Source organism: Octopus bimaculoides, chromosome 11, assembly GCF_001194135.2.
Source record: "Octopus bimaculoides isolate UCB-OBI-ISO-001 chromosome 11, ASM119413v2, whole genome shotgun sequence".
NCBI lineage: Eukaryota > Metazoa > Mollusca > Cephalopoda > Octopoda > Octopodidae > Octopus > Octopus bimaculoides.
The window spans coordinates 39,242,478-39,255,930 of record NC_068991.1 but is presented as its reverse complement, the minus strand read 5'-3'; the positions used below and the strand labels follow the sequence as shown (position 1 = coordinate 39,255,930).

The following is a 13,453-nucleotide window of genomic DNA, read 5'->3' as shown; positions in this document are numbered from 1 at the left end:
AAAAAGATCAATGGAGGTGGGGGTGGGGTTGAATTTCCGAAGCTTCCACCTCACCCCACCCCGTTTTCCAGATCCAAACATGGGTTTTGTAGCATATTAGAAGGTTGCCGGAATTCATTCAATGATAAAAAAAAAAATTTCTCATGATTCCGAGATATGGAGGGGGGTGTCTGGCCCTACACACACACACACTTTTTATTCCAAACAAAAATAAGGGGTTTGCAGCATATTAGGAGGTCAAGGTACTTGATTCCATGCAAAAAATCTGAGTTTTTTTTTTTTCTTATTGAAAATCGTGCAGGTGAAAGGATCAAATAATACCATACTGCTAGCTATTTTATTGACTTCCAAATGATGAAAGCAAAGTGAAACCTTGTGAGATCTAAACTTTGAACACATGGATGAACACATGGTTTGCAAGATTCTTTATGTGAATTCTTGTCTTGAAGAATATTTTATTGTGTCTGGGGAGAGTCATTCTCTTTCAGTGGCTTATTACTTAACACACTCACCTGTTCGATTTCCACTCATTTACTTATTTATATTTTTCTAAAATTTCCATTGCATCTTGCTACCTTTTCAATAGTTGTCAATGACTATTGAAAATTTTTCCTCCCTTCTTTCTTTTTCACTTTGTCTTTGTATATTGACGACTTATATTCGCCAGTCCCATGTACAGATTTTATCTCGACATATACATTAAACAGCACAAGTTTTTAGCTGTTGCTGTGATGTTAATTGATTGAACAAATGTAAACATATCTCCCTTTCTTTATCTCTCTGTAGACAGAAAACAGGGGTTGGCTTGGCTTAGCTTGGTTTCAATTGAGGTCTTTTGAAAACCAACACACTTTCATTTGTCAATCTGCAGTAAAAGATATAACTTATGGCTGTTTTTCACTACAAAATATAACTTCACAAAATCGGTTTTCCAATGTGCATAAATAGTGTTTTCACTGGCTTATAATCAATTATTTAATTATTGGGGCTTTAAGCACATGCTGTTTAGAGCATCAATAATTAAATAATTTTCTATGACTACGTACTCAGCACAAACATGATTTTCGCAGCTTGGACTAACCAAATTGGTACAGTCATATTTACTGGCTATAAATAAGCACTATGTTATATCTCTCTCCAGGGACAAGAGTGGGTGTGCAGTTGCTAAAGAGATTCCAGTGCCTCTTTTTCTGTCCCCAGAGAAATACAAAATACATTTAACATTTGTCAAAGTATATTCAATTACATATCACAGCAATGGCTAAAAATTCATCCTATTTATTAAATGTATATTTCAAAGTATACCAGATCACAGGTCTTCAAAATCAAACCCATGTTTTGTTTTATTTTTTGCAGTACTTAATTCCAGATACCTTAGTGTACCTAGCTGTAGGGAACTAGGTAACAGTTTAGTTAAATGTGTTACCTACAATAAAATAGCATTTTATCCAAGAAGCAGTTTTTGGTCTCCTCTGTTTAATGGCATCAAACCAAAACTAAGCATCTATATGAGAGCCCTTTGACATATTCATATTTCTGTTTTGCAGCTGTTATCTCCACTCCACCAAGAAGTTGTTAGTGAACAGAATTTAATGCTTCTAGGATTTTTTCGGTAGCTTACTAGTTGAAAGGTCAATGACACATGATCCATCATTGGTGTTGTGTCAGTTATTTCCTATTTTAGCTACCATTGTTTGGTGAATTTCACTGGTGTTCAGTTTAGTTAGCAAAGCTTCCATCTGAAATGTTCAGATCTTCCAATAGGTAACATCTACACTGAACTAGCTTAGTATCCAAACTGAAGAATTATGTTATCAAAAACTTTAATAGGAAAACTGGAATAAGCTCCACGACTACATGACATCTTCCAATAATGATGGAGAATAAAAAGAAAAAGGAAAGTGTTTTCATAAAGTGCAAGATTCCATCATCACAATCTCTCTAGCTACAACAGATGAAAGACAGACCTTACCATAGAATACAGGCATCTTGCAAGTAATTTTATTCAGAGCCTGGTTCTCTTCTAATCAACTTTACCACTACCATCACATCACATGACCAAACCAATACAGTTGTCTCCTGCACACTTCAGTTGATGTTTTTAAAGCCAAGCCACTCTCTTAATTCTCTTGTGCCCTACTTTAATGCAATTCTTATCACAAGATGCTGAAAAGGCTTCCATGGAACCTAATACTACAATGAAACTAAATACATATAGTTCTACTTCTGTAGAGTTTATCTTTTCCTTATTTCTGTTGTTAGACTGCAGCCCTGCAGTCAACCGAATTGACCTCAGTACATTTTTATTTAAACCTGTCAGTCTCTTTTTGTTCAACCACTAAGTTACGGAGACATAAACATACCAACACTGGTTATCAAGTGGTGGAGGGGGGGGGGGCACAGACACAAACACACACACACACACACACACACACACACACACATACTCATATAATGAGCTTCTTTCAGTTTTCGCCTATAAAATCCACTTCAACTTGGTTGGCCTAAGGCTATAGTAGAAGAGACTTGCCCAAAGTGCTACACAGTAGCATTGAACCTGGAACTATGTAGTTGGGAAGCAAGCTTCTTACCACACAGCCATGCCTGCACCTTTTTATTTACTTGTTCATTATTGCATTTACATTGGTGGGTGCCTTATTTTTTCTGAGTTCAAAACTTGCTAAACTTAATGTAAGTTATCATAAATCTGGGGTCAATAAAAATACGTAGCAGTCTTATACTGGGGTATTTTTAATTGCCTAAACCTCTTTTCCTTACAAAAATATGTTCAACTCAGAAAAAAAAGCAGTAACAAAAAACACATTTAATTATCAAGGTTTTGCAGAGAGAAGTAAAATGAAACTGTAAACTCTCCCCCCCACCCCAAGACTGAAAAAAATTTGTGAATTCACTAAAATCATTCAGAATGAAATTCTCCTTGACAGCAGAAGTAGAAATATCTTGTCTGAAAGCAGCAACAGTGAAACTGTATTTGATAGTAGAAAGCAATCTGTATATAAGAGCACTAATGAAGTTCTCATTGATAGCCAAAATAACATTCTCATTTCAAGAAATAATTAAATTTTATATGAAATCTTCAATCAAAAACTCTCATTAAGAGTATTCTCTGAGAATAGCAGTAAGGTATTCCTAAAGAGCAGTAACATGACTTGAGTAAGTTTAGAACCACTTCCTGGTGAGAAACTTGTGATAATGTGATGTATGTATGAATTTATGTATTGTGTAGAATGTTTGTAATGTATGTATGTATGCATGGTATGGTATGGTATGGTATGGTATGTATGTTTGGTATGGATGGATGGACAGAAACCATTGTTAAGAATTCATTATTTACTTATTAACATAATCTATCATATGTTAGTGTTTGGGTCTTCAACAGAAGATAATCCAGAATACAGGAAAATATTTACAGAGTATCAACAACTGGTAAGTTACCAAATTTTTTATAATCTTTATGGGATATTTTTGCTCTGTCATAAGCTATCTACTGACATTCATTTAGGCCTTTAATTAAAATATTGTATGTTTCAAATTCTGGCACAGGGCCAGCAGTTTTTGAGGGGATGGGGAAGTTGATTTCATCAACCACAGTACTTGACTGGTACTTATTTTATTAATTCCAAAAGGATGAAAGGCAAAGTCAACCTCAGCATAATTTGAGCTCAGAACATAAAGATAGATGAAATACCACTAAGCATTTTGTCTGGTGTGATAACGGTTCTGCCAGCTTATCACTTCTCTATATCTAATAATAATGATTTCCAACTTTGATACAGGTGTAGGCATGTAATCATTGTAATCAACTCTAAATATTTGGCTGATATTTATTTCAAGTTGTCAAAGGAATCTGTTCAAAGCCAACTTGCTAGAATTTTGAGGGAAGGAGATAGTCAATTACCTCAACTCCAGTATTCAATTGGTACTTATTTTGATCAACCTCCTAAACAAGGAAAGGTTGTATTTGAGCTCAGAACAGAGTTGCAAGAAATGCTGCTAAGTATTTTGTCCAACCTGCTAACAATTCTGCTAACAATTCTGCCTGCTCGCTGCCTATTACATGAATAAGATCTAATAAAGAATATCATTCCTTTAAAAGAAATCTACAAAAGTTAAAAGAAAACCCATCATAGGAAATGTATCGATTTTTAAAAACATAGGTTAAATAAATGAAACACATACTTAGAACAATACCATTTCCCTGTAAACTTTATAAATCTTTCTATATTTAAAAGACAAAGGAATCTACTGATGAAACTAATACAGTTTCGACACTGCTCAAATGATTTGCATTCTTTTCTTTTTTTTTATTTGCTAGCAGTCATATCTCCCTCAAATCTCCCTCAAATCTCACCTTATCATTATCAACATTTAACATCTGTTTTCCATACTGACATGGGTTGGATGGCTTGACAGGAACTGACAATGTCAGGTGCCACACCAGGATTCCCTAATCTGTCTTGGATTAGTTTCTATGGCTGGATACCGTTCCTAATGCCAAACACTTTACAGAGTGTACTGGGTGCTTTTTACATGTACCAACACCAATGCTTTTTATATGGCACCAGCACCAGTGCTTTTTACATGGCGTTAGCACCCACACCAATGCTTTTACATGGCACCTTGGTTTTAGGGGCTCAATTCTTACTGTCTTAAAAAAGGAAGATTATATAGATAACAATTAGTCTGAAAACAAGATACAATAGTCATGGATGGATCACCTTTGATCATAGGTTTCTTTGAGGCTAAACCTGTCACACCATGACAGCATGGAAAAATGTACATAAAATGATGATAATAATTATGCTTATGATGATGATGGCATTATACAGTGGTTCTCAACTAGGGTCTTTATGGCCCATGAAGGTCCATGTAAAATACACAAAATATTTTAACAATTTTTTCATACAATTCCTAATAATATTTAATTATAAAGGGCGGTGAGCTGGTAGAACTGTTAGCACTCCGGGAGAAGTGCTTAGCGGTATTTTGTCTGCCATTAGGTTCTGAGTTCAAATTCCGCCGAGGTCAACTTTGCCTTTCATCCTTTTGGGGTTGATTAAATAAGTACCAGTTACACACTGGGATTGATGTTATCAACTTAATCCTTTGTCTGTCCTTGTTTGTCCCCCCTATGTTTAGCCCCCTATGGGCAATAAAGAAATAATATATTTAATTATAAAATTACAGTAGGATTTTTTCTATATACATTGAATGGTTATGGGAATCCAGTTGAGTAAAATAGGAATCAAGGGGGTTCCTAGGTAAAAAAATGGTTAAGAGCATCTGGCATAATACTTCTGTGGTGGTGGGGGGGATTAATTTTTAATTAATCAACATTGCCTACAATCATTTTTTAATTTACTTTCAATACAAATTACAAAATATATATTATAAAATAACTTTGCATTTTTTAAGATTTTGAGTGAAATATATTCAGGGCAAAAAGGACATTATGGAATTTACATGTGAATTAGTTGGGAGTACCTCAACCAAATTCCACACACTTAGTATTGGCTTTTTAATAGTAGTAGTATTAGTAGTAGTTGTTCTTAACTTTGGTTGAGAACCACAAAATTTGAATCATGATAGAATATATCTGGCATTTATTTTATTGTTCTTGGAAGAATGACAGGTAAAGTTGATCTACACAATTTGAACTCAGTATAAAGTGACAAATCTATATAGTTAGCAGGGGGTGGAGATGTAAGAGGAATTAAGGAACCATATGAAAATTAATCATGCTGGCCTTGGATATTATCAATGCCAGTGACAGAATATGGATTGATGACATCTTAGATGGTTGTCTGGGAATCAATCATCTTAGTCAGCTGCACTCTCACTGTCTGTATATAATGGTTTCTGATTTAGACACAAGGGTAGCAATTTCGAGGGGCTGGGATAAGTTGATGCCATCAACCCCAATATTTGACTGGAAGTTTATTTTATCAACCCTAACAGGATGAAATGCAAAGCTGACCTCAATACGATTTGAGCTCAGAATTTAAAAAGCCAGAACAAATACCCCAAGGTATTTCGTCTGACACCTTAATGATTCTGCCAGCTCACTTCCCAGTTGTCTGTATAAAATAACCCAAAATCTTGCACTTCTTTCATTTCAGATAGCTTCACTGTTAGAAGGCTTCCGAGCTGATTCAGGGTTGTCTCACAATGATATCATGACAGCACTTACAAGACTGCACAGCAAGGAGGACATACGTGTAATATTTCAGGTAATCATCATCAACATTTTACATCTATTTTCCATGCTGGTATGGGCTGGGTGACTTGTCAGGAACTAGCAAGGCCAGTGGCTGCACAAGGTCTCATAGTCTGTTTTGGATTAGTTTCTACAGCTGGGTGTCATTTCTAACACCAACCATTTTACAAAGTGTGCAAATAAATTAAAGAGCAATTCAGTCATTTCTTTTGACTATCTGGATTATTACTACCAATATGTGTGTCTGTCTTTGCATTTGTCTGTGTGCGTGTGTCTTCATTGCTTGATAACTAGTGCTGGTTTGTTTTGTTCCTGTAACTCAGTGGTTCAGCTAAAAGAGACTGATAAAATAAATACAAGCCTTTAAAATATAAGTCCTGGGGTTGGTTTGTGCCACTAAAACTCTTTAAAGTGATGTCCTGCATAGTCTCAGTTAAACAAGTGAAACAAGTAAAGGAGTGTGTGTGTGTAGTGTTGTTGTGTGGTAAGAAGCTTGCTTCCTAACCTCATGCTTCCAGGTTTACTCCCACTGTATGACACCTTGGGCAAATGTCTTCTACTATAAGCCTTAGGTCAACCAAAACCTTGTTAGTGGATCTGATAGGTAGAAACTGAAAGAAACTAGTCATTTTACCAATCATACACTTCCTACCTTGAAATTTTATGGAAATTTAAGAAATAATAACAATGTTGTTGCTGATGTCCAATGACTGCAGTGAAACACTGTCAATAAACATGTTAGTCGTAGATGTACAATAAAAGGTGTTGATGTTTCTTAACATATAAATACTATTACAAAATAAGCAGGTATGGCTGTGCGGTAAGAAGCTTGTTTCCAAACCACATGGTTCCAGGTTCACTCCCACTGCATGACACCTTGGGCAAGTATCTTCTGTTATAGCCTCAGGCTGACCAAAGACTTGTGAGTGGATCTGGTAGACAGAAACTGAAAGAAATCCGTTGTGTGTGTGTATGTGTGCATGCACTTCATATGCGTGTGTGCATGCACGTGTGTATGTGTGTCTGTGTCTGTCCCCCCACCACCACCACTACTTGATAACCACTGTTGGTGTGTTTATATTACTATGACTTAGCAGTTCAGCAAAAAGTGACCTGTAGAACAAGTACCAGGCTTTAAAACAAAAGTACTGGAGTCAATTCATTCAACTGAAAAGACTTCAAGGTGGTGCTCCAGCATGGCCACACTCTAATGACTGAAACAAGTAAAAGATAAAAGGTAAAGCTATATTTGTACACACACACACACACACACACACACACACACATGCCAAGAGAAGAGATTACTTATTAGGTATTTTTTCATATATCTCATGTAATCTGTATTTTCCTTTCTGTCTCCCCCTGTTTCCTTCACCAGGGTTTACTGGAACAAGTGTTGGCCAGTGAAAATTATGACATCTTCATACAACTGATGGTGCAAAAGAACCTGGAGCTGCAGCAACAGGCCATTCTGCTGATTTTCCAATCCATTGACTGTATTCCAAATGCATTGCTCTCTGTTGAGGTGGGCAAGGAGAGCACTATGCCAAAAGATGAACTTCCGATCATGGAAGCTGTTATTAGGTGAGTAATCTCCACATGAAACATGAATTTCAGGAGAAAGTTGGATAATAATAATAATAATAATAATAATAATAATAATAATAATAATAATAATAAAAGTAATAATGATGATGATGATGATGATGATACTACTACTACTACTACTACTACTACTACTACTACTACTACTACTACTACTACTAATAATAATAATAATAATAATAATAACAATAATGATAATAATAATAATGATAATAATACAATAGGCACAAGACCTGAAATTTGGGGTGGGGGAGCTAGTTTCCATCTACCAAATCCACTCCCAAGGCTTTGGTTGGCCTGAGGCTATACTAGAAGACACTTTCCCAAGGTACCATGCAGTGGGAGTGAACCCAGAATCATGTGTGGTTGGGAAGTGAACTTCTTACCACACAGCCATGCCTGCACCATTGATATATTTTCATCCACCCCTAGATACCTGTAACATTCCTTGTCATGCCGATATACCCTCCAACCTTCATCAGGTGTCTTCGGGAAATTTCAAACTTGGGTTCTCATTCCTAAGGTATTTTTCGATGTTATTATTATTATTATTATTATTATTATTATTATTATTATTATTATTATTCAGGTCACTGCCTGGAATCGAACTCGAAATCTTGGGGTTAATAGCCTGCACTCGTAACCTGAAGATTCCGAGTTCGATTCCAGACAGTGACCTGAATAATAATAATAATAATAACATTAAAAAATACCTTAGAAATGAGAGCCCAGGTTTGAAATTTCCCCAAGATACCTGACGAAGGCTGGAGGGTATATCAGCCGAAACGTTGTGTTAATAACAAACAAGATGAGACCAAATATCCGTCAAATGTAAATAATGTAAATAATATAATAACCATGTGTTTATGATATTGCATGATAAACAGTATAGCTGTAGAGATATTGGATTTATCACCATCATCATTTAATATCCATGTTCCAAGCAGATTGGACAGTTTGACAAGGACCATTGAATATTGAATTAAGGACTGCATCATATTCCAGTGTCTGCTTTGGCATAGTTTCAACAGCTGCATACCTTTTCTAATTCCAACCACTTTACAGTACGTACTGGATACTCTTTGCATTCCACTGGCACTATTGAGGCTGCCATATATATTGCAAGTCAACAAACCCAGGGATGGTGGATGTTGTGTCTGTATGTTAAATGGAGGGTTAAGGTATGAGGGAAGAGGTTGGGATTGGGTAAGTTTTTGTTGTAGAGGAGTTATATAGCTACACACATTTAGGTGGAGAGTGAGAATGATAACAAACATAATAGCCATATAGACATAATATTGGATGATAGGAATATAATAGATCTGATGCAAGACTGTAGCTACATAATAGCCACATAGATACGGCACAAGATTACCAAATGATAAGCCTTTAGTTGAAATCTATTATAGACAGTACTGTCTAAAGGCATGTTGCAAACTGAGCAATTGCCCAGGGGCTCCACAAGTCTAGGACCTAATTTTAAACTTTGTATGTTATGGTTTGCTATGGCATGGCTATGTGGTAAGAAGCTTGCTTCTCAACCACATGGTTCTGGGTTCAGTCCCACTGCATGGCACCTTTGACAAGTGTCTTCTACTACAGCTTCAGGTCAACCAAAGCCTTCAGAGTGGATTTGGTAGATGGAAACCGAAAGAAGCTTGTCGTATATGTATATATATATATATATATATATCAGGTCATCTCATAAGTTCTGTCCGAATTTTGAATAAAGAAAGCAAGTGATCAAATGTTATATTTAATTGAAATTTAATCATCAATGTACCTTCCCTGATTATCTATGACTTCCTTCCATCTATTTACAAGCTTTTTAATCTCATCAATGTAAAACTCTTTTGGTTTTAAAGCGAAGAACTCTGAAATGTCTGTTTCGACCTCCTCCTGGCTTGTGAAAGTTATGTCCCCCAAATGATTTTGTAAACTACGAAACAAATAGTAGTCTGAAGGAGCAAGGTCAAGAGAATAAGGTGGATGAGGAACTTTTTCCCAACCAAGCTCTTCGATCTTCTGTGATGTGATCTTTGCAGTGTGGGGTCGCGCATTGTCCTGATGAAACATCACTCCTTTTTGATTCACTAAACAGGTCTTTTTTTCTTCAAAGCTTGGTTCAAACACTCAAATTGCTGACAGTAGACTTGAGCATTGATTGTTGCATTAGGTGGTAACAATTCAAAGTGAATTATTCCTTTGCAATCCTACCAGATAGAGAGAAGAACCTTTTTCTCATGAAGTTCCCTTCTCGGTTGTGGTTGAGCTTTTTCCCTTTTACCAAGCTGCTGTTTACGACGTTTAACATTTCGATAGAAGATCCATTTTTCGTCACTAGTCACAAGTCTATCCAAAAAGGATGAAATGAGTTCACAAGAATGGAGAGAAGAGCAGATGTCAACTCAGGATTTGCAGTTGCTTTCAGACAATTCATGAGGCACCCATTTTCCAAGCTTAGGAACCTTTCCAAGTTGTTGAAGATGACGATGAACAGTTGTATGGTTTGAACTAAGCTTTATTGCCAATACTTCAACTCATAATGCAGATTTTCTTGAAGTAATGCCTCAAAGAGCTTATCATCAAACTCAACTGGACATCCTGTTCGATCTTCATCTTCAAGGCTGAAATCTCCACTTCTGAATTTTGCAAACCATCTTCTGCAAATTCTTTCATTCAAGCATTCTTTCCCATAAACTGAGCGTATGTTTCGAGTCACTTCAGCTGCAAAGTTTCCTTTTTTGTACTCATTAAGCATTATGTGCCTCAAATGCTCTTTGGATACTTCCATGTTAGAAAAGATTTTAATCAAAGAAATTTTAATTCTATTATTCTGTAAAATATTTCATTAGTTTAAATATACACAAATGCATAAAAATAATTTTTAATTCCATTAGACATTCTAAAATACTATTAAATTTCATTCAATTTTAAAAAAGGTAAAATCGGACAGAACTTATGGGATGACCTGATATATATGTGTGTGTGTGTGTGTGTCTTTGTGTCTGTATTTGTCTCCCTATCATTACTTGACAACTGGTGCTGGTGTGTTTATGTCCCTGTAACTGAGTGGTTTGGCAAAAGAGACCAATAGAATAAGTACTAGGTTTAAAAAAATAAGTCCTGGGGTTGATTCGACTTAAAACCCTTCAAGGTGGTGCTCCAGTATGGCCACAGTCAACTGACTTAAACAAGTAAAAGCATAAAAGGGCCCAGTACACTGATTTGCTCAGATGCCTATAATGCTACCAAGATGGCCCTGACTGTAGAAGCATTTTTCTATGCATTGTGTGTGTGTGTGTAGTTATTTCTTAAATATTTATGGCATATATAAAGATTAACACATGCTCACACAGCTTACACAATTTTGGATAAGTAGTTAAACTCCTTCTGAAACTTTTGTTATTCTCTTTAGTTCTGAATTATTATTCAGCAAGTAAATACTGTTTACTATAGTTTACATAAAATATCTTAGCTACTGTAAACATGTGTGCGTGTGTGTGTGCATATGTATGCGTGCATGTATGGATGTATGTACCCATGCGTGTGTGCCTAAATATATACCTGTCTCTTACTTTTACTTCCTGTATGTGTGTGTGTGTAAGATTTTTTTTCTCACAGGAGCCAAGTATCTGAGTTCAGAGATGCAGTTTAGTATGGCGATATCAATATATGTATAATTCATACTGTATTACTAATTCAACTGACAGAAAAACAAAATGTTTCCAGGTGTCTTTTAACAGATTCACACATCTGCAAACATACATACATGCATACATACATACATACATACATACATAATACATACATACAGATATACATGCATGTATGTATACACACACACACACAAATGCATATATATATATGAAGCAATTAAAATGAGTGCTTCTTTGCCTCTAATGTTTGTTTTACAGTGAAACCAAGAAAAACAATGATCTACTGAGTGAGTGCAATTTGAAGATTAAAGATATTTTGTCTATGACTGAGGATGAAGCAGTGCTGTTGGCTGAAGAGAAAAACAGAAAGAGGGAAGAATTGCAGCAGGTAAATGAACCATTCCTAACTGTGGACATAATATTAAATCAGTGATAGGAGATATCTTAACAGACTACTAGATCATAGCATGCGAGGTCATGCCAGCTAACTTTGAACAGAAAATCTTTTTATATCATATTTTAACTAGAAATAAATGCCTGAACTCTTTGGAAGTCTTTCCTGCAATAACTACCATCCTTTCCTTGTGGAAATATGTTTCTCGTCCACTTACAGTTACTGAAACTGGAATTAAGTACCAATCATGTGAGATTTTTGTTAGAAAAAAAATAGTTGGTAATGTTATGGTTACTCAGAGCTCATCATCATCATCATCAATAATAACATTTAATTTCCGTTGTCCATGCTGGCATGGGTTAGATGGCTTGACAGGAACTAGAATGGCTAGGGGCCACACCAGATTCCATAGTCTGTTTTAGCTTGGTTTCTATGGTGGGATTCTCTTTCTGACATCAATCACTCTACAGAGTGTACTGGGAGTTTTTTTTATGTGGCACCAGCACCAGTGCTTTTTATGTGGCACCAGCACTCACCAATGCTTTTTATGTGGTACCTTGGTTTTAGGATCTCAATTCTCTTGTGGTAGGTAGGTCTTCTTGAGTGCAGCAATGTGCCACATATCTCAGTCCTCTGCCATCTCCTTTGTAAGGTTCAGCATTCTGAGGTATGGAAAGAAAATTGAATTGGTATTTTTTCTGGCTGTTGTATATAGTAAATAGATGTGCTGGTGCTTACCCTATCCAGCTTTGGTATTAGTCAATATCCCTTGATTATGTTCTATGAATGGATAATGAACTTCCAAAATATTGTCATTTGATAGACATTTTTTTTGAGAAAGTAGAATATGAAAAAAAGATCAAGAGTTAGCAAATGTGCAATGCAAAGATAAACTGCAATATATTACACAATAATGATCAGCTCATAATTTGTAGAGAAATCTAAAAGGAAGGCTTTTTACTCAGTAATGAGCTAACTTAGCCAAAAGTGGCATTGATGATAATCATTTTCTAAATATATTTATCAAAGTAATTATATAATTTAATATGCACCTCAACAAATCTTATACATGTAAATATGGAAAAATGGAGAAATGGATACTAAAACAAAGAGTGTGTATTTGAGACATCCTACATATTACAGGTTTTACAAACATCATTCATTATTTATGTATTTATGAGTTATTTCCTCCTGTTTCTATAATATTCCCCATTTTCCTTTGATTTTAGACCCGGTGTCTCCAGCATTAGAGACTCTAGAAATTTAATGGTTAATAATAAAAAAAGCCATTCATTGTAAAGTGTTGCAATGAAGTTCTAAATGTTGTATCATTATTATATCATTATTATACAGGCAATGATGAATCTGACGACTGATGCTAAAAGTGATGAAGATTCTGAAGATGTGGAGACTGAAGAACAAGATGTAGAAACTTCTAAAGTAATGAAACTTGTTCTGAAGCATATATATACTGAGTTTTAACACCAGGTTATTAGTATCACTATGCCTAAGTGAAATAGTATATACATACATTTATATATATATATATATATATAT

The 13,453-nt window shown here is 35.5% G+C and overlaps 1 protein-coding gene across 2 annotated transcripts in view; it reads left to right on the top strand.

Moving 5' to 3' along the window:
- LOC106880237 (cilia- and flagella-associated protein 36) overlaps positions 1-13,453 on the top strand; it is a 29,148-nt gene that overhangs the window by 9,185 nt on the left and 6,510 nt on the right. Inside the window, exons 2-6 of one of the 2 annotated variants that reach the window (XM_014930100.2) lie at positions 3,401-3,447; positions 6,141-6,251; positions 7,617-7,822; positions 11,761-11,890; positions 13,250-13,336. In XM_014930100.2, coding sequence (XP_014785586.1) covers positions 3,401-3,447; positions 6,141-6,251; positions 7,617-7,822; positions 11,761-11,890; positions 13,250-13,336 — 581 coding nt within the window. Of the gene's footprint in view, positions 1-3,382; positions 3,448-6,140; positions 6,252-7,616; positions 7,823-11,760; positions 11,891-13,249; positions 13,337-13,453 lie in introns of both variants that reach the window. The other variant, XM_014930099.2, reaches the window with a different exon arrangement.